Here is a 19,452-nt window from a genome sequence, read left to right as displayed (position 1 = left end):
GCTCCACTCCCAAGTGTCACATGTTTAGTGCGAAGAGCTGAAGGGGCTTTTTTCTGTTTGCCTGAATGAACTTAACGGGCCACCTCTCAATCGGGAACCAAGATAAGGCAGGCTCTGAAGGGGGAACGCTTAAAAAGTCCGCTTAAGACCTTAAGACCCACGTACCTACGGGACCGCCTCTCCTGGTATGCCCCGTGGAGGACCTTAAGGTCCACAAATAACAATACTCTGGAGGTCCCGAGCCTCAAGGAGGTTAGATTGGTTTCAACCAGAGCCAGGGCCTTTTCAGCACTGGCCCTGATGTGGTGGAACGCTCTGTCACAAGAAACTAGAGGCCTGTGGGACTTGACATCTTTCCGCAGGGCCTGCAAGACAGAGCTGTTCCACCTGGCCTTTGGTTTGGACTCGGTCTGACTCTTATGTTTCCCTCCCCTTATGGTCTTGATTTATCGGCTACTTTGAAATGAGGCTGCATTTTAAATTGCATTTTTAACCTGTATTTAAAATTGGTGTTTTTCCCGCCCCCTCTCTTTTCCCCCTGTTACGTTTTTACTGTGAGTTTATTGGTGTTAGCCGCCCTGAGCCGCTCTGGCTGGGGACGGCGGGGTATAAATAAAAATTATTATTATTATTATTATTGCTATTGCTAAATATGTGAAGGCCGGTGTGAGGAGGGGTACAGCCAGCAATGGGCCTGGGGCCACTGAGTTCATTCTGGTCCCTCTACACACTATGGGTGTCCTGTCTGAAGGGGTTAAAATGAGGAGAAGAGTGGCATTCTTTCCTTCCTGCGACTGCTGCTTTGGAAGAAGCTTGAAAGCTGGAGTCGAGGGCACAAGAGAGCGCAGCGAAGACGAGGGCAAGAGATTCCAACCCACTCTCAAAATTGCAGCCGAAGAAAAGGTCTCAGCATGCCCCCTGCTTGGTTTTTCTCGGAACAACGATTCCATTCTTGTGTCCCTCCTACTCTCCTTCTCCCACAGACGCAGAACCGCGGGAAGCGAATGAAGGAAGGGGCTCACATCAACCGCTCCTTGCTGGCCCTTGGCAACTGCATCAATGCGCTCAGTGACAGGGCAGGGGTCAAATATGTCAATTACCGGGATAGCAAGCTCACCCGCCTCTTAAAGGTAGGTCTGCCTGCGGGGTGCGGCTGGCAAGGAAGGTGCCTAATCATACAAGGTGGGCATAGCCTGAATTAAATGATATCTTCTCTCTCACACGTTCACGAGGCAAGGTTGGCTTGCGGGGAAGGATTTCATGCCAGTGTGCATTGAATTGTAGTCCTTCTGCTTAACAACAGCAACAAAATGGCGGCAGTCTGGTTCTCGCTACCCACCACCCCACACCACAGAGCTTTCTTTTGTCTCCTGTGGGATGGGGAAGAAAAAAGCATATTTGGTGGCTGTGGTCAAGGAAACAAAGGGACAGTGGTGTTGTTCTTAAGGTGACAGAGGTGGGAGGAAGTGGAGAAATTCAAGGTGGGTTTGGTATTGTTGATAGCCTCATATTCGCCACAACATTTAGTTCCTTCCCTAGTCCTCTCATATTAGGAACCAAACGTCCCTCAAAGTAGGCTGGGTGGGATGACAGGACCACAGGGCCCAATCTTGCCCTTGAGTGGAGGCCGTGACATGTGATCAACACCCGAGGGTGCCATGGCAAGTAGGGTCAGGTTGGAGTTGCAAGGCTTTATATCACTCCAAGCAAACAACTTGCACTTACAAGATTTGGAACTCAAATGAAACCTTTCATTCCTCTTAGGCCAGACTTCCATGTATCAGGCTCTGTACCCTTCCTGAAGAGTTAAGAGACAAAGGCATAGTCCCATGTTTCCCAAACTTGGGTCTCCGGCTGCCTTGGGACTACAACTCCCATCATCCCTTGCTAGCAAGACCATTGGTCAGGAATGATGGGAATTGTAGTTGAAAAAACAGATGGAGACCCAAGCTTGGGAAACACTGGGTTAGTCCTTTGTCCAGGACATCCTGTAGCCTCTCACTCAGTTACCATCTTGAGTATTCCTTATATTAGTAAGCAGACATTGGGGAGATGAGGCCCCTGATGTCAATGGAGCCAGGGGAAAGGGAATATGGCTCTGGGGGCCCTGTTCTGTGGTGCATGCATCTCAATCTAGGGGGGCTTTGGCTTAGAAGGTTCTTGGCTGTCCAGCTCAGGTTTAGTGTGGGGCTCAGTTTTTTGCTCTGCCATTTGCTCCTCTGCTCTTCCTGATCTGGCTGGTTTGTCCTCTTCTGTGTCAAGAATCCTGGCTGCTGCTCAGCAGCTCTTATGTTAAGACCTACAACTTTGCTCCCTAATCCTAGGATTCACTAGGCGGGAACAGCCGAACAGTAATGATTGCTCACATCAGCCCTGCCAGCAGTTCCTTTGAGGAGTCACGCAGCACCCTGACCTATGCAGAGCGTGCCAAGAGCATCCGCACCACGGTAGGATCCCCCAGACCCCACACCCTTTCTCTAAAAGTTCTTCCACTTCCTAGATTTCTAACTTCTCTCTTTTGTGGGCGCAGTGGCATAGCGTGGGTTCCCAGAGCCCGGGGCTGTGCAGAGCGTGAATGGGAAATGACATCTGTGTCACCCAGGGGACTGCAGCCACAGAGATAAGAAGAGTTGTTCCATTGTCTGGAGTGCTCACTTCTTGGTTTGCCTGGAGAATCCATTTTCAGTGGAGCCCAGTGATGGAAGTGTGCACCTGTATTGAGGCAGCGCCGGGTGTTGCAATTTTGCACCCCTAACAATTTTGTGCCCGGGGCAAAACGCTACGCCACTGGATGGACATTCTAGTTGTTCCACCAGAGCCAAACCAATCCTTTAGTCCTCCAGTCCTGAGCATCCTAAATGCTGGAACCATTCTCAGATTGACACACAATTGTAGGGAACAAGACTTGCTCCAGGAAATGACAGTTTTATATCATACAGGACATCTCTTTTCAGAGCATGGCAGCTATATGATTGACAGGTTGGTAGACTAGATGGACCACTGGTTTCATCTGATGGTGTTGTACTTATGTCCTAGAAAAATGGGGGGAAAGTAGAACAACACCAGTCTCCTGCATTTCCAGTCTAGCAACCTTCTAACTGTTCTCCCCTCACAAAATATGAACCAGACTTTCATCAAGGTTCCCTACATACCGGTATGTTTTCACACCACCACTGATGTCTCCAGTCTTCCCATTAAGTATCCTACCACATAACATTTATATAATATATAGTAGTACGTTTCCGAGCACAATTCAAAGTGTTGGTGCTGACCTTTAAAGCCCTAAACGGCCTCGGTCCTGTATACCTGAAGGAGCATCTCCACCCCCATCGTTCTACCCGGACACTGAGGTCCAGCACCGAGGGCCTTCTGGCGGTTCCCTCACTGCGAGAAGCCAAGTTATAGGGAACCAGGCAGAGGGCCTTCTCGGTAGTGGCGCCCTCCCTGTGGAACGCCCTCCCACCAGATGTCAAAGAGAACAACAACTACCAGACTTTTAGAAGACATCTGAAGGCAGCCCTGTTTAGGGAAGCTTTTAATGTTTGATGTATCATAGTATTTTAATATTCTTTTGGAAGCCGCCCAGAGTGGCTGGGGAAGCCCAGCCAGATGGGCGGGGTATAAATAATAAAGTAGTAGTAGTAGTAGTAGTAGTAGTAGTAGTAGTAGTAGTAATGTTGGTGGAATGTCCTTAAGTTTTCCTCCCACATCTAGCAATTTAAGAGAACTTAAATTGGATGCCACAGTGTCCATGGATTTCCAGTACTCATTCCCTCTCTCCACCTTGGCAGGTAAAGCGTAACCTTCTTAATGTCTCATATCACATCGCCCAATACACAAGTATCATTGCCGACCTACGTAGTGAGATTCAGCGGTTGCAGCGCAAGATTGAACAGCAAGAGCCGCGCCCAATGCGGTCCGACATCCGCAGTATACAAGGTAGGAAGAGTGAGGGATGTTTCTGCCAGGACATGGACACTTAACATTCCTGCCTCTAGCCTTCCTATGCCTGTGGTAGCTTCATGCCTCACCGAGTGACACCTGTACAAAGGGAACAGGTGCCATGGGATGGGTGGGCAAGATGTTCCTGTGGCCCTCAAACGTAGCTGAAAGGCTGCAGTTCCTTCAGCTTTTACACATCACCCAAAAAGTATAGGCTCGGCGGTGTGTTGAAGGTTTGGGAGAGTGTTGGTGCTGACCTTTAAAGCCCTAAATGACTTTGTCCTTGTATACCTTAAAGAGCGTCTCCACCCCAATCATTCAGGCCGGACACACCAAGGGAATGAAAGACCTACATTGGCTACCAGTACGTTTCCGAGCACGATTCAAAGTGTTGGTGCTGACCTTTAAAGCCCTAAACGGCCTCGGCTCAGTATACCAGAAGGAGCGTCTCCACCCTCATCATTCAGCCCGGACACTGAGGTCCAGCTCTGAGGGCCTTCTGGCGGTTCCCTCACTGCGAGAAGTGAGGTTGCAGGGAACCAGGCAGAGGGGTTTTTTTGGTAGTGGCACCCTCCCTGTGGAACGCCCTCCCACCAGATGTCAAAGAGACAAGTAACTATAACCTTTAAAAGACACCTGAAGCCCCACATAGGGAAGTTTGTAATGTTTATGGTTGCATTATGTTTTTATATATTCTGGAAGCTGCCCAGTGTGGCTGGGGCAACCCAGTCATATGGGCGGGGTGCAAATAATAAATTTGTTGTTGTTGTTGTGTATCTAACAACAACAACAACAGCAAGTTGTGCAGTGGAGAGCTTGGTTGCCCTCATAGCACAACATGAGGGAAGGGAGAAATAACAGGGGTGTTTGGTAGCATCTCCTTCTTGCCATTTTGACCAGACTCCTTGCATTGGTTCTTTTTCCCTACCTGCTGTTCATCGCAGCTGAAGTGCAACTCCAGGGCAACCCCTTTGAGAGGCAGGAGATGGACCAGCTGAGGCAGCAGCTGATCAGCACCTTCCGGGAACAAATGGACGTGCGGCGCCACCTCATGGAGCTAGAGAACAATTACATGGAGATCCAGATTGAGAGCTCTCGCCACCTCCTTGCCATTGCTGAGTAAGTAGAGAGCTGAGAGCTGGCAGGGCACCATCCCACGTTCTTTGGGGTTCCTAGTTTGAATTCTCTGCGAGTCTGTGCTCTGATCCTAGGCTGCCATGTCTGAGTAAGGGCGGGGAAATAACACTGCTGGGTTTACCAACGCTTGGGCCCTGATGCATCTTCCTTCCTCCTTCCCCACTCGCCTCGCCCTACAGCTGGGAGCAGGAGAAGGCACGGCGGGCCCAGAAGTGGCGAGAGGAGCAGAGGAAGGAGAGCTACAGCAAAGATGAAAGCGAGAAGGACTCCGACACTGGCGATGACCTGTCGGATGTGCCGGAGCCGCAGGAAGTGACGTTAGCCCGGGAACACATTGCCGCTCTCCTGAGGGAGCAGGATAAACTTCACAAGCAGAAGGTATTCAAGCTCAAAGGAGCTAAGCGATAGCCACTCCGAGGGAAGAGAGGGATGAGGGCCCAGGGTTGCGGCCGCAGGGGAACTGCAGCATCTGTTGAGGCTGAGCTGTTTGCAGCCGGCAGGAGTCTCTTGGTCAGCCCTTCTGCTTGCTTTTGCTGGCCCCCTGTGACCCCGGCGTGTGACTTCCCCCCTGTGCCAGACAGAGCTGGAGAGGCGGTTCTGGGAGGTCCGTCAGCGTGGGCACCGGCTGGAAGAGGCTCTGCCCTGGCGCATCAGCTCCGAAGAGCAGCGGGAGGTTCTGAGCCTGCTCTGCAAGGTCCACGAGCTGGAGGTAGAGAACACGGCCATACAGTCGGGGGCCCTGCTGAAGGACAGCCTCATCCGCCACCAGGAGCGGACCGTGCGCCGCTTCGAGCGCCACCGCAGCCTTTGCCACCGCATCATCCACGAACAGCGGCAGATCATCCATGGTACGGCCGCAACCACTGTTCAGTGCAGACGTAGGGGATCCGCTGCACCTTGCATTCCTAGGGCATGCGATCCAGGACAGGCAGAAAACCACATTTCCCACCTTTTGCACTAATTGAGAATGGGGTGTTGTGTGTAAGGTTTCGGGGAATCAGATCCCTCCCACGGGGTCAGCCAGGAATCAGAGAAAGGATAAAAGCTCTTACCGTGCAATTTATTCAATCATTCACAGAAAGTGGTGAAGGAATGCAGCCAGTATGGTGTAGTGGTTAAGAGCAGTGGACTCGTAATCTGGGGAACCAGGTTCGCTTCCCCACTCCTCCACATGCAGCTGCTGGGTGACCTTGGGCTAGTCAAACTTCTTTGAAGTCTCTCAGCTCCACTCACCTTACAGAGTGTTTGTTGTGGGGGAGGAAGGGAAAGGAGAATGTTAGGCGCTTTGAGACTCCTTCGGGTAGTGATAAAGAGGGATATCAAATCCAAACTCCTCTTCTTCTTCTTCCCTATATAATGGCGTTGCTCCAAGTAAAGTCCCACCCCTCTGCGTCTCCCCAATTCTACGTCACTCCTAAGTTGGCTAATCTGAGCTTTCTGCTGCCGAGTTCTCTGTTCTAATACCCTCAATGCCTGCCTGGTCCTGGGAGAGGGGTGTGCCAGGAATGCTTTTCAGAGACACTGAGTCTGTCAGCTGTCTCTCCCCTGGGGCTTCTCTCAGAGGCGGAGCTAAGTGCTCCGGTACCCGGAGCGGTGCACATCTTGTGCACCCAGGGGCGGGGCTAGCCACGAGCAGCGAGCATCCCAGGGGGGCGGGGCAGTGATGTCACCCGGGGCAGGTCGCACCTACCGCACCTCCCTTCCTCCGCCAGTGGCTTCTCCTTCTTCCTGCTGTTCCTCTTTCCCAGCTTCTGCAGCCTCTGAACTCTGGCCTTCTGCAAACCACTGTTCTAAATCTATACTGCCCTCCTATTGTCGGGAAGGTTCAGGGAGGGGGGGCGGCCTCTACCATTCCTCCTCAGTCTAGCCCCTGACAGTGTGTGTGTGAGTGAGAAAGGTACATCAGTGTGGAAATGTTCCTGAGATGTTTTAAAGCACAGCATGGGTTCACATTTTGTTCCCTCTCCACTCTTTCTTTCAATCTGATATAGACTGCCTATGTTCATAGACCATTTTGAACCCATGGTATAATGTAGTGCTGTTCTATGTATCATTCAGGAGGAGTTAAAAAAAAACACCTTTACAGTTTACCCAAACATTGAGAGCTGAACAACAGGGCCGGATTACCAAATAGGCAGCGTATGCACCAGTTTATGAGCCCCACAACAATGTATCAAAAATAATATTGGAAGAAAATTACAAAAACATATTAGGAAATTATTTGCAAGGCCCAAGATTTTGACTGCCTAAGGGCCTCCACGGAGTTTAATCCGGCACTGCTGAAGAATGTGGTTCTGTTAACCTTGAAATTATTGGCTGTGTCAGGAGATACGACTGTGTTTCTTTTTAGATATTTTCATTGATTTATTTGTATTCTATTTTTTTTAATTTCAAATTTTTATTAAGTTTGTTTTACAACACATACACACACACAGAACTAAACATAAAAGTAATAATACACAATCGGGGGAAACACAAAAAAACAAAGAAATACAAATAAAACATAATAACGTATGGAAACTTACACAGATCAAACTATATATATATATAATATTTCAATTCTTCTTTTCTTCCAATTGACTTCCTTCATCCTCAACACGGTTCTCTTTTTGTTTTTGATAAACTGTCTCCTTCTTAGTTCATTATTACCCCATTTTCTTTCTGTTTTTAACTTTTATACCATTATTTTGCAGAAGTTAATAGAAACAAGTCCAAATATTAATTTGAGGGCACTGCTTTTTAAGGTAATCTCTATATTTTCCCCATTCTTTTTGAAATTTTTGCTTGGGCTGACCCCTAATGGCTTCTGTCAATCTAGCCAATTCAATATAATCAAATAATTTATATTGCCACTCATTTTTTGTCTGTATTGTTTGTTTTTCCCAATTTTTGGCAATTAGTGTTCTCGCAGTCCCTGTGGCATAAAGGAATATCCATTCCATTCCATTCCTTTATTTGTATTCTGCCTTATCCATTTATAATAGGGGTCATGGTCGCTGTTGCAGACTAGACCTGAAACATGTGTGGAGCATTGACTTGTCCATTGTGCAACCCTTTCCCCATCCTCTCTCTTCTTGCCAGAGTCTCAGCTGTCGGTGCCATCCCACCTAGAAGAACTGTATCAAGCCTACTTGCATGAACTGGACGAGGGAGGCTTGGACCGTGTTGCTGCCATTGACCGAGCGGCCGCCCGGGCCCTCAAGGTACCATGCTGCCACCGTCTCTGGTCCTAATCCACAGCAACAACTCATTGGTGGCACCAGCCTTCATATATAATGACCACGCTGTCTGACCTATTATGAGTCCCATTCTAAAGGAAATGCCTGGCTTGGCATGGCCCTTGTAAGGCAACTTTGGGGCTCTACAGACCTAGCCAGAATCCTGTTTCTCACTAGGCTTTCTGCGCAAGCCTAAACAACGAAGCAGAAGGCTTTTTGAACCTAACCACCTACAGCCAAGTCCAAATCAGAGGCAGCCAAACTCACCCCAGTGTTTATCCTTGGGCTCATTGTTGCATCTGCGTTAAATAATCAGAAAGATAAATTAGCAGGCAAAACCCAGAGAAACCAAGCGGCTGAGCATATTACACCAATCCCGGCCCAACTGCACTGGCTGCCAGTTAGTATCCGGGCCCAATTCAAAGTGCTGGTTTTGACCTATAAAGCCTTAAAAAGCTCAGGACCCCAATACCTCAAGGACCGCCTCTTCCCATATAAACCATCCCAGACTGCAGTCATCATCTGAGGCCCTTCTTCATGTGCCTCCTCCATGTGAGGTCCAGAGGGTGGCAACATGAGAATAGGGCCTTCTCTGTAGTGGCTCCCCGTTGGTGAAGTGCTCTTGCCAAGGAGGTTTGCCTGGCACCTTCATTATATATATTTTAGGTGCCAGGTAGAAAGTTCATTTTCAACCAGGCCGTGGGCTGATTAATATACTACAGCCTTTTAACTGTGTCTGTGGGAAGGGAGGGATATCGTTTTGCTCTTTCGTTTTACTTCTTTGCGTGTTTTTATCCTGTATTTTTTTCTGTGAACTGCCCTGAGGTCTTATGATGTAGGGTGGTGTATCAAGCAAACAAAGTTGATCCAACGAGACGGCAAAGCTAATAACTTGTTTCCTAATGCCACCGGGACACGGGTGGCACTGTAGGTTAAACCACAGAGCCTAGGGCTTGCTGATCAGAAGGTTAGCGGTTCGAATTCCCACAACGGGGTGAGCTCCCATTGCTTGGTCCCTGCTCCTGCCCACCTAGCAGTTTGAAAGCACGTCAAGTGCAAGTAGATAAATAGGTACCGCTCTGGCGGGAAGGTAAATGGCGTTTCTGTGCGCTGCTCTGGTTCGCCAGAAGCGGCTTAGTCATGCTGGCTACATGACCCGGAAGCTGTACGCCGGCTCCCTCAGCCAATAAAGTGAGATGAGCGCCACAGCCCCAGAGTTGGCCATGACTGGACCTAATGGTCAGGGGTCCCCTTTACCCCTTAATGCCACAGGTGGTGTTGCCCCTTCTTGGGCCATCAACTTCAGCTACGAACTATAGGTGGAGAATGCAAGGTTGCAGTTGCTTTTGGCTCTACCTGCAGGGCTTTCAGAGCATCCATGTTCTGTTTTCCCTGCAGGACACCTCTGTGCCAAAGCTCCCCCCGCTCCCGGTGGAAAGTATCCTGGACTCTGACCAAGAGAGTGTAAGGACACTGGGCTCCGAGTACCAGCAGCCGCCACGGAGGGATTCCCGAAGGGGCACTCTCCCACCCCTTGTCCCTGAGCCAGACAGGTAAGATTAACTTGATACCTTTTTGTGGAACGTATCTCGTGCAGCCCCCATCTCAAGATCTGATACGAACACGTTATCTTTCTTTCTCTTCTCAGCAGTGAAGCAAGCCAGGTGTTCAAGGCTAGTCCTCGGGCCCGGCAGATCAAGAATTCAGCAGTAGTGACACCGCCTCCTATCCATGTGAATGGCATGATCACTCAAGAGGTGTGAATCGACAGGGGTGGGGGGAGTGATTAATAATAATAATAATAATAATAATAATAATAATAATAATAATAATAATTTATTTCTAACACGCCCATTTCTGCCCCAGCCACTCTGGGCAGCTTCCAACAGAATATTAAAAACAATACAGCATCAGACATTAAAAACTTCCCTAAACAGGGCCACCTTCAGTTGTCTTTTAAAAGTGAAATAGTTGTTTATTGCCTTGACATCTGGTGGGAGGGTGTTCCACAGGGCAGGCGCCACTACCGAGAAGGCCCTCTGCCTGGTTCGCTGTAACCTCACTTCTTGCAGCGAAGGAACCGCCAGAAGGCCCTCGGTGCTGGACCTCAGTGTCCAGGCTGGATGATGGGTGTGGAGACGCTCCTTCAGGTATACAGGACCAAGGCTGTTTAGGGCTTTAAAGGTCAGCACCAACACTTTGAATTGTGCTCGGAAATGTACTGGAAGCCAATGAAGATCTTTCTGGACCGGTGTTATATGGTCTCGGCGGCCACTCCCAGTCACCAGTCTAGCTGCCGCATTCTGGATTAATTGCAGTTTCCGAGTCACCTTCAAAGGTAGCCCCATGTAGAGCGCATTGCAGTAGTCCAAGCGGGAGAGAACCAGAGCATTCACCACTCTGGCAGGACAGTCTGCAGACAGATAGGGCCTCAGCCTATGTACCAGATGGAGCTGGTAAACAGCTGCCCTGGACACAGATCTGGCCTGCACCTCCATGGACAGCTGTGAGTCCAAAATGACTCCCAGGCTGCGCACCTGGTCCTTCAGGGGCACAGTTGCCCCATTCAGGATCAGGGAGTCCTCCACACCAGCCTGCCCCCTGGCCCCCAAGAACAGTACTTCTGGCTTGTCAGGATTCAACCTCAATCCGTTAGCTGCCTTCTGTCCTCCAACCGCCTCCAGACACTCACACAGGACCTTCACCGCCTTCACTGGTTCTGATTTAAATGCATACTGATGAACACCCAGCCCAAACCCCCGATGATCTCTCCCAGCGGCTGCATGTAGATGTTAAAAAGCATGGGAGAGAGGACAGAACCCTGACTTGATATGCAGAGGATTTGTGCCTTCGTTTCAAGAATGCACGGGCATTCCTCTGTAACAAGAGACATTTCTACATGCAGTGGTACCTTGGTAGTCGGAAGCCTTAGTTGTTGAACAAATCACCTCCCAAACATCGCAAACCGAGAAGTGAGTGTTCCGGTTTGAGTACATTTTTTGGAAGCCGAACGTCCAACGTGGCTTCCGCGGCTTACAATTGGCTGCAGGAAGCTCCTGCAGTGAATCGGGAGCCGCACCTATTTCCGAACCTTTTCGGGAGTCGAATGGACTCCCGGAACTGATTAAATTCAAGAACCAAGGTACGACTCCTGCTTTGGAGATCTTTAAGCAGAGGCTTGACAACCATATGTCAGGAGTGCTCTGATGGTGTTTCCTGCTTGGTAGGGGGTTGGACTCGATGCCCCTTGTGGTCTCTTCCAACTCTATGATTCTATGATTCTATGACTGTAGTTGGTAGCGTTCTGCAAAGACCTGCAATTTCGTAGCACAGCTGCTTTACAGAAGATCACGCCAAACAGAAAGAGGAGGTGTTTCACTGGCAACCATTTTGTGCATGTTCGATGAGCACGCAACTGCCGGTGCACATGTTGATTTGGGCCTCGAAAGGGGGCAGGGATGGAATGGGGCAGGCTTCCACACCCCCCACCACCACCCCATGAGTTGCCTGTATATATCTGAAAAATTGTACTGGTGGAGCCATGATGGGGGAGGCTGCAAAAAAACAAAACCAAACCACATGTGGCTCCAGAGTTCATGAGATGTGAGTTGCTCTGTCTTGACTTTCCCTGCCTCTGTTCTTCTCCACAGTATGTGCCTCGAGAGAGTTTGGTAAGCCTCAGTAGCCAACGAAATTCCTCCCCTGACAGCAGCGACCACTGCTCTGACGGCATCCTGCCACGCGGAGGTAACTATAACCCAGATATTTTAAAGATTACAGTGGTACCTCTGGTTTTGTACTTAATTTGTTCCATAGGTCCGTCCTTAACCTGAAACTGTTCTTAACCTGAGGCACCACTTTAGCTAATGGGGCCTCCTACTGCCGCCGCACCGCCGGAGCACGATTTCTGTTCTCATCCTGAGGTAAAGTTCTTAACCCCACCAGTCTTGAAAGACCTACACTGGCTCCCAGTACGTTTCCGAGCACAATTCAAAGTGCTGGTGTTGACCTTTAAAGCCCTAAACGGCCTCAGCCCAGTATACCTGAAGGAGCGTCTCCACCTCCATCGTTCTGCCCGGACGCTGAGGTCCAGCGCCGAGGGCCTTCTGGCGGTTCCCTCATTGCGAGAAGCAAAGCTACAGGGAACCAGGCAGAGGGCCTTCTCGGTAGTGGCGCCCGCCCTGTGGAACGCCCTCCCATCAGATGTCAAAACGATAAACAACTACCTGACATTCAGAAGACATCTTAAGGCAGCCCTGTTCAGGGAAGTTTTTAATGTATGATATTTTAGTGTTTTTTGGTTTCTATGGAGGCCGCCCAGAGTGGCTGGGGAAGCCCAGCCAGATGGGCGGGGTACAAATAATAAATTATTATTATATTATTATTATTAACCCGAGGTAGTACTTCCGGGTTAGCAGAGTCTGTAACCCAAAGCGTTTGTAACCCAAGGTGTTTGTAACCCAAGGTACCACTGTAAATGTGCCTTCTCCCTACTCTCAGTTATGTCGCAAACTGGCAACAGCCGGGTTGAACGGTATCAGCCTCGGTGTGGGGAGGCTTCCTCAAAATTTAGGAGCCCAGCGACTCCTTTGTATTGGAGGAATTCTTCTACTCATCAGAGCCAACTCCTAGGGGCCAAGGTCCCCCAAGTGAAATATTTAAAGGGGCCTCCCCCCCCCCCCCCCCGTTAATGGGCATTGCTCATGGTGTGCATGCACTGCATCTTATGATGGAGCAGGGCTTACCTGGGCCCCCCGAATTTTTATTACAAGTTGGCATCCCTGTTTGCAGCCAGGTCCTTCACCTTCCCCCTTCTCCCACTTTGTGCGATTGCAACGGCAACTCTTTGTTGTGTTTTTGCATTTGTGTACTCTGGCCATTGTACCTGAAAGCTAGGCCAAGGAAAATGTGCATATTATATATGAGGAGTTAGGGGGGAAATATGTTTAAGCAAACCTTCATAAAGAAACCAGAAGCTTTCCTTTTGGGTAGTTTAGATTCAGATATCCCAAATGAAAAAAGGAGAATATTCTTATATGCTACAAGTGCAGCAAGAATATTAATAGCTAGAAATACGAAAAGTGAATTATTACCAACGAAAAATGAATGGCAGGATAAATTATTTGAATATCTCGAATTGGCAAAAATGACGGAGAAAAATAGGAGACGGCCTAACCAAAAGTTCCAAAAGGAATGGGAAATTTATAGAGATTACTTTAAAAAAACAACAACAACCTGTGCCCCAAGTCAAAACCTGGATTTGCTTTGATTAATTTTCTCAAACCATAATATGGATTATAAGTATAGTATTTGGGAAACTGTAGAAATGATGAAATGATAAAAGAAGCAGTTTAACAAATAGACAAAACAGACCTGCTTTGAGGAAGACGGAAGTCTGTCAGAGAAGAGAAGGAATCAGGAATAAAGAATATGGTGACGTAAGTCCATGTGTAAGAATTTACGGATTTATGGTTGTATGTATGTTTCTTGTTCCTTGTTTTTCTGTTGTTGTTGTTGTTGCCGCTGTCGTCTTCTTATTTTGGTTACTTTATTGTATGTGTTTATCAAGTAAGAAAACTAATAAAAAGCAGGGGGGAGAGGGAAATGCACAGTGCAATAAAAAAATATGCTTTTTTTGGCACACGCACCCTCCGTTGGCAGAGCGCAAAGAGATAGCGAGCGGCACCAAGAGCATCGCGGTGAAGGCTGCCCGGCGCCGCTCCCGGGTGCTGGAGTACGACCGGAGAAACCTGCTGGAGCCGACCAAGGAACACACTAGCCTCTCCCTCCACTCTCTGAGCGAGAGCGAGGACCCCCTGTGCCGAGAGACCCCAGCCCTCTGCCAGCCTGCCAGCCCAGGCCTGCAGCACGCCGTCAGCGAGGACAACTTGTCCAGCAGCACTGGCGAGACTGTGCCAGGAAGGAATGGCCCCAGACGCTCCCCTGGGCCATGGCTCCGGGTCAGCAAAAAGGGAAACAAGAAGCTGGAGAAGAGGGAAGAATCGCTAGAGGCCAAGAGGAGGAAGCGAAGGTCTCGGTCCTTTGAGGTCACCGGCCACAGGGTACGTCTTCAGCATCTCACAGCTACCCAATTATGCTTTGTTAATTTCAACATTTTTGACATATACAGTGGTACCTCAGGTTACATACACTTCAGGTTACATACACTTCAGGTTACAGACTCCGCTAACCCAGAAATAGTACCTCGGGTTAAGAACTTTGCTTCAGGATGAGAACAGAAATCGTGCAGCGGCAGTACAGTGGCAGCAGGAGGCCCCATTAGCTAAAGTGGTGCTTCAGGTTAAGAACAGTTTCAGGTTAAGAACAGACCTCCAGAACGAATTAAGTTCTTAACCCGAGGTACCACTGTACACAGTTTCGCCTTTTCTCTTATTTTTGCCGATGTCCCGTCCCATTTCCCACAGAGTAGTTGTTATCTCTCCCCTTCCGCTGCCACCCCTATCTTGTATCTATCAAATCCTAACCACAATACTGTTAGCTGGTTGCTTCTGTTGCTCGTAGCTCCAATCCTGTTCACGAGTTCGTCCTACTGTGATATTTCTTCAAACCGTCTGAAAAAGGCATCCATTTGTCCGTAAAAACCCTCATCATGAGAGTCTCTTAATTTTGCCGCTTTTGCAACCTCCATTGCATCCCCAGGAATCCCCAACCTTTGGCCCTCCAGATGTTTTGGACTACAATTCCCATCATCCCTGACCACTGGTCCTGTTAGCTAGGGATCATGGGAGTTGTAGGCCAAAGCATCTGGAGGGCCGCAGGTTGGGGATGCCTGATCTTACTTGTCCATTTTCCTTTGATTGGAACTTCTTCTTTCTCTCGTTTCTGCGCATATAGTATCCTAGCTGCTGTTGTTACATACATAAACAACTTTAACATTTTTTGGGGGGGGGGTAATTTCTGCCCCTCTAATCCCTAACAGAAATGCTTCATGCTTTTTTAATATATATACTCATTTAAAACTTCTTTTTTTATCTCATCGTGTATCATTTCCCAAAATACCTTTGCTTTCTTGCAAGTCCACCACATATATAAAAAAGATACAAAAAGATATAAAAGATACAAAAAAGATAAAAATGTATAAACTTGAAAAGTATAAATAAAAACTTTTCTTTTTTAAAAAAAAGGAAGACTCACATGAGACCTTCTGACAGAGCCTGGTTGCAATCTAAAAAAAAATACCCGGCCAGGTTAAATAGCCCCTTACTTGTCTCCAGTCTCCATTTTGTGCATGGCAGATTTGCATGTTTCCAACTTAGCATTCAAATGCTAAACCAAAAGCACAGAAAAAGTGTGGTCCTTCCGTTAAAAGGGGAACCGTTCCCCCCTGCCCCTGGCATGTTCCCAACCAGAAAGCTGTTTTTTTGTAGAATGAATAGCGCAGATTAAAGTTATGTAGACTGACCTTATCTCCTCCCCCTTCATATCTCCCTTGCAAATGCTCCTTCATAAGAAATGGTGGAATGGTAAAAGAGATCCGCACCCCCTGTTCACAAAGCACCTTCTCAGCCTGTGCGTCTGCCTCTTTCCCTTGCAGCTCCCGTGTCCGAAGAACAATGTTGCCCGCCGTCATCCGCTGGAAAGCAGTTCTGAACACAAGATAACGGCCGCTGGAGGGACTCACAACACCCGGGGAATTGGGAGGGCAGCCGTGCAGTTGTCCAGAGTGAGACTTCTACAGGCCCAGCCATCCTCAGGTAGGGGTGCCTAAGCAAGTGCAAGTAAAGCCTTGCTGCTGTTAACAGCCGTCCTCCACTGTAGTAAAGTTAACCATGGGTCACAGCAAGGAATTTGGGTGCCAGAGCTTAAGGAAAGCATCTTGTCCTCCAGTGCACATGCAGGATCCCACATTTTCACTTTGGAGTAATAAAAACCATCCCAGACTCTGCAGTCATCATCTGAGGCCCTTCTTTGTTTGCTTTCTCCATGTGAGGTCCAAAGGGTGGCAACATGAGAACAGGGTCTTCTCTGTAGTGGCTCCCTGTTTGTGTAACCTTCTCCCCGGGAAGGTTCGCCTGGTGCCTTCTTTATATATTTTTAGGTGCCAGGCAGAAAAAATCCTCTGCAACCAGGCCTTTTGGCTGATTAATATTCTACAGCCTTTTAAATGTGACCACAAGAAGGGGGAGCTATTGTTTTGCTGTTTCGTTGGAATAATTTACTTGTTTTATCCTGTACTTTATTGTGTGGGATCTTATGTTGAAGGTCAGTACGGTATATAAATCTAATAAATAAAATAATTAATGAATTAATGAAATAGCTTACATAGAATAAATGCCACCTCATGCTTAAGGGTTTTGAAGGTTTACAGAGATGGCAGAATTGTACTGAAGGCTATTGGACTAACACAAAGGTCAGTGTAATTAATTATATCATGAAGCAATATGAGGGACTGGGGGGGGTGGTTGTGTCAGGCAAAGACTGGTTAGGGTTCAGTTATGATGCAAACGCCTATGAAATTTAATCAGAGTCATCTTCCTTCCTCCTCCTCCTCCTCCTCCTCCTTCCTCTTCTTCTTCTTCCCCTTTAGGTCCTACTGAGGCCTCCTCTCTCTCAGTCCCCTCCAACCAAGGTGGCATCTCCAAGAAAAACTTCCAGCCCAGCCAGCGTCCTCCACGGCTGAACTATATCACAGTTAATGGTACCAACCCTCACTGCAAAGATGGCAGGAACCGGCGATGCTGAGGATTGAGGGGACAGAAGTGGGTTGAGAAGCCCCAGGGAGCTGCCTCTGGCGCTCAGTCGGATGGCAAAGTGGCCAAAGACATTGTGGGAAGGTGGCTTATGCAGAAAGGATGACCCAAAGGAAGACTCCACCCAATTGGTTGTGGGTGCTCCTGCCAGGGATTCAGTTTGCCCGAAAAGTCTTTACAGCTCCAAGACTGGATGCCCCAGACTCAAATAAGTAACTCTATGGATGGGCATAAATACATCTATCTATCTGGCACAGTAACTGAGAGGAGCCAGATGTCTCCTCCCTCCACAAGCACAGATATCTGCTTTAAATGGAAGTGCCTTTATGCTAGAAGAGAACACACAAACCGGGCAACCCTATAGGGAGATGGGTTGCTGTTAGTGCTGTGTGCATGCTATATTTCTGCATAGTCAAGTACAGTTCGGTAAGTTTCAGTCTTCTAAAACTTTCCAGAACATCCCTCTGGGGGTAGGAACACAAAGGGAGTGACACTTGGAAGCCACACAGCTTCAGGTCATGACCATGCGGGTGGGAAGCTATGGTAAACGCCTGATGTGTTTGGCTGTCTTCCAACAAGGGGCAACAAGACTGTTCGCCAACCAGAAACCATCGCTGAATACGTGGAGGAATGATACAGACCTTTGAGATCACACACAGAATTTCTGGCGAGTCTCCCATTGGGTTGGATACTCTATGACTCTTCCTTCATGAGAACTGGCAACTGGTTTTGAAAAATGTGTACATTGGAGTTGACAAATGTTGACTTTTGTATATCCCGTGAACTGTGGCAAGGTAGCGTGGGGAAGAAAATAGAACCGTGCATTATCCAATACCAACCCCAAGCCATTTCCAGAGACCTCTTTAGCCTCGTGTATTTTTTGCTGCCTACTCCGGGTTGCAGTTTCTACCAAACACATGCTGCAGTCTTGAAGGCCAAGACTTCCACACAGTCATGGGCTTACAGCAGACCTGCATTGGTTTCAATGCACTCTTGGGTATATTCTGCATAGTAATGGTAAAGGGACCCCTGACCATTAGGTCCAGTCATGAGCGACTCTGGGGTTGCAGTGCTCATCTCGCTTTATTGGCCGAGGGAGCCGGCGTACAGCTTCTGGGTCATGTGGCCAGCATGACTAAGCCATTTCTGGCGAACCAGAGCAGCGCACAGAAATGCCGTTTACCTTCCTGCCAGAGTGTACCTATTTATCTACTTGCACTTTGACGTGCTTTCGAACTGCTAGGTTGGCAGGAGCTGGGACCGAACAACGGGAGCTCACCCCGTCACGGGGATTCGAACCACCGACCTTCTGATCGGCAAGTCCTAGGCTCTGTGGTTTAACCCACAGTGCCACCCGCATCCCATATTCTGCATAGTTAGTATTAAAATAGCTTTTCAGAATAGAAATCCTTCCAAAGCAGTACACAAGAAAGATCCGACTATATTTCAATATCAGCGTCTAAGAAAGACCTGTCAGGATCATTCACATTTGGCAGTTGGTGGTAGAATGACCCACACTGTGTGTGTGTGTGTGTGTGTGTGTGTGTGTGTATGTGCGAGAGAGAGAGAGAGAGAGAGAGAGAGAGAGAGAGAGAGAGAGAGAGAGAGAGATCCAGTTGGAGCAGACTGAGGTAGCCTTCAAACCATAGAAGGGAGGTGAAAAGATAGAAAATCGGGGAAAATACAACATGACAAAGGCTGCCTACTAGCATCATGTGGGAGCTTCTAAAGATTGACTAACTTGAAGCAAGGCAGTTCCATAGTAAATGTCAAAGCACCCTGGCATTTAGACGTACTGTCTTTGATCCTATAGCTGTTGTGACTAGCGGCCATTGGCAGCCAAGCTTAGTACATAACACTTACCCTTTTTAAGTTCATTTAGTGCTCACCATCATCAGATCTTGAAGCAGTCTAAAGAAAAATCCAAATTCATCAAATTTCAAATAATTTACCTCAAAGAGGTAAAGGGACCCCTGACCGTTAGGTCCAGTCGCGGATGACTCTGGGGTTGCGGCGCTCATCTCACTTTACTGGCCGAGGGAGCCAGCGTACAGCTTCCAGGTCATGTGGCCAGCATGACTAAGCTGCTTCTGGAGAACCAGAGCAGCTCACAGAAACACCATTTACCTTCCCGCCAGAGCAGTACCTATTTATCTACTTGCACTTTGATGTGCTTTCAAACTGCTAGGTTGGCAGGAGCAGGGAACGAGCAACGGGAGCTCACCCCATCGCGGGGATTCGAACCACCAACCTTCTGATCGGCAAGCCCTAGGCTCTGTGGTTTAACCCACAGCGCCACCCGCGTCCCTTCACCTCAAAGAGTATCCAGATACATTATCATGCATCTCCTCCCATCTTGTCTGGTTGGCGAATATGTGGCCAAAGCAATGTGAGGTCACTATGTTCTTTAAGAGATTATGGAGCATGGTTAAAGGACTCAATTA

General features: G+C 48.4%; 1 protein-coding gene across 1 annotated transcript in view; it reads left to right on the top strand.

The window, feature by feature from the left end:
- The window catches only part of LOC308579856 (dynein axonemal intermediate chain 2-like), an 82,731-nt gene extending 64,865 nt beyond the window's left edge, over positions 1–17,866 (top strand). The window contains exons 20-32 of the mRNA XM_081180886.1: positions 984–1,130; positions 2,325–2,447; positions 3,792–3,939; positions 4,887–5,061; positions 5,259–5,457; positions 5,657–5,927; positions 8,161–8,282; positions 9,696–9,850; positions 9,949–10,054; positions 11,948–12,044; positions 13,959–14,359; positions 15,853–16,012; positions 16,846–17,866. Of these exons, the coding sequence (XP_081037012.1) occupies positions 984–1,130; positions 2,325–2,447; positions 3,792–3,939; positions 4,887–5,061; positions 5,259–5,457; positions 5,657–5,927; positions 8,161–8,282; positions 9,696–9,850; positions 9,949–10,054; positions 11,948–12,044; positions 13,959–14,359; positions 15,853–16,012; positions 16,846–17,000 (2,259 nt within the window). The 3' untranslated portion in view covers positions 17,001–17,866. The remainder of the gene's footprint in view (positions 1–983; positions 1,131–2,324; positions 2,448–3,791; positions 3,940–4,886; positions 5,062–5,258; positions 5,458–5,656; positions 5,928–8,160; positions 8,283–9,695; positions 9,851–9,948; positions 10,055–11,947; positions 12,045–13,958; positions 14,360–15,852; positions 16,013–16,845) is intronic.
- Positions 17,867–19,452: the final 1,586 nt, after the last annotated feature.

The sequence above is a fragment of the Podarcis bocagei genome (genome assembly GCF_964188305.1).
Source record: "Podarcis bocagei genome assembly, chromosome: 2".
Lineage (NCBI taxonomy): Eukaryota > Metazoa > Chordata > Lepidosauria > Squamata > Lacertidae > Podarcis > Podarcis bocagei.
This window is presented reverse-complemented; position numbering and strand designations above follow the sequence as displayed.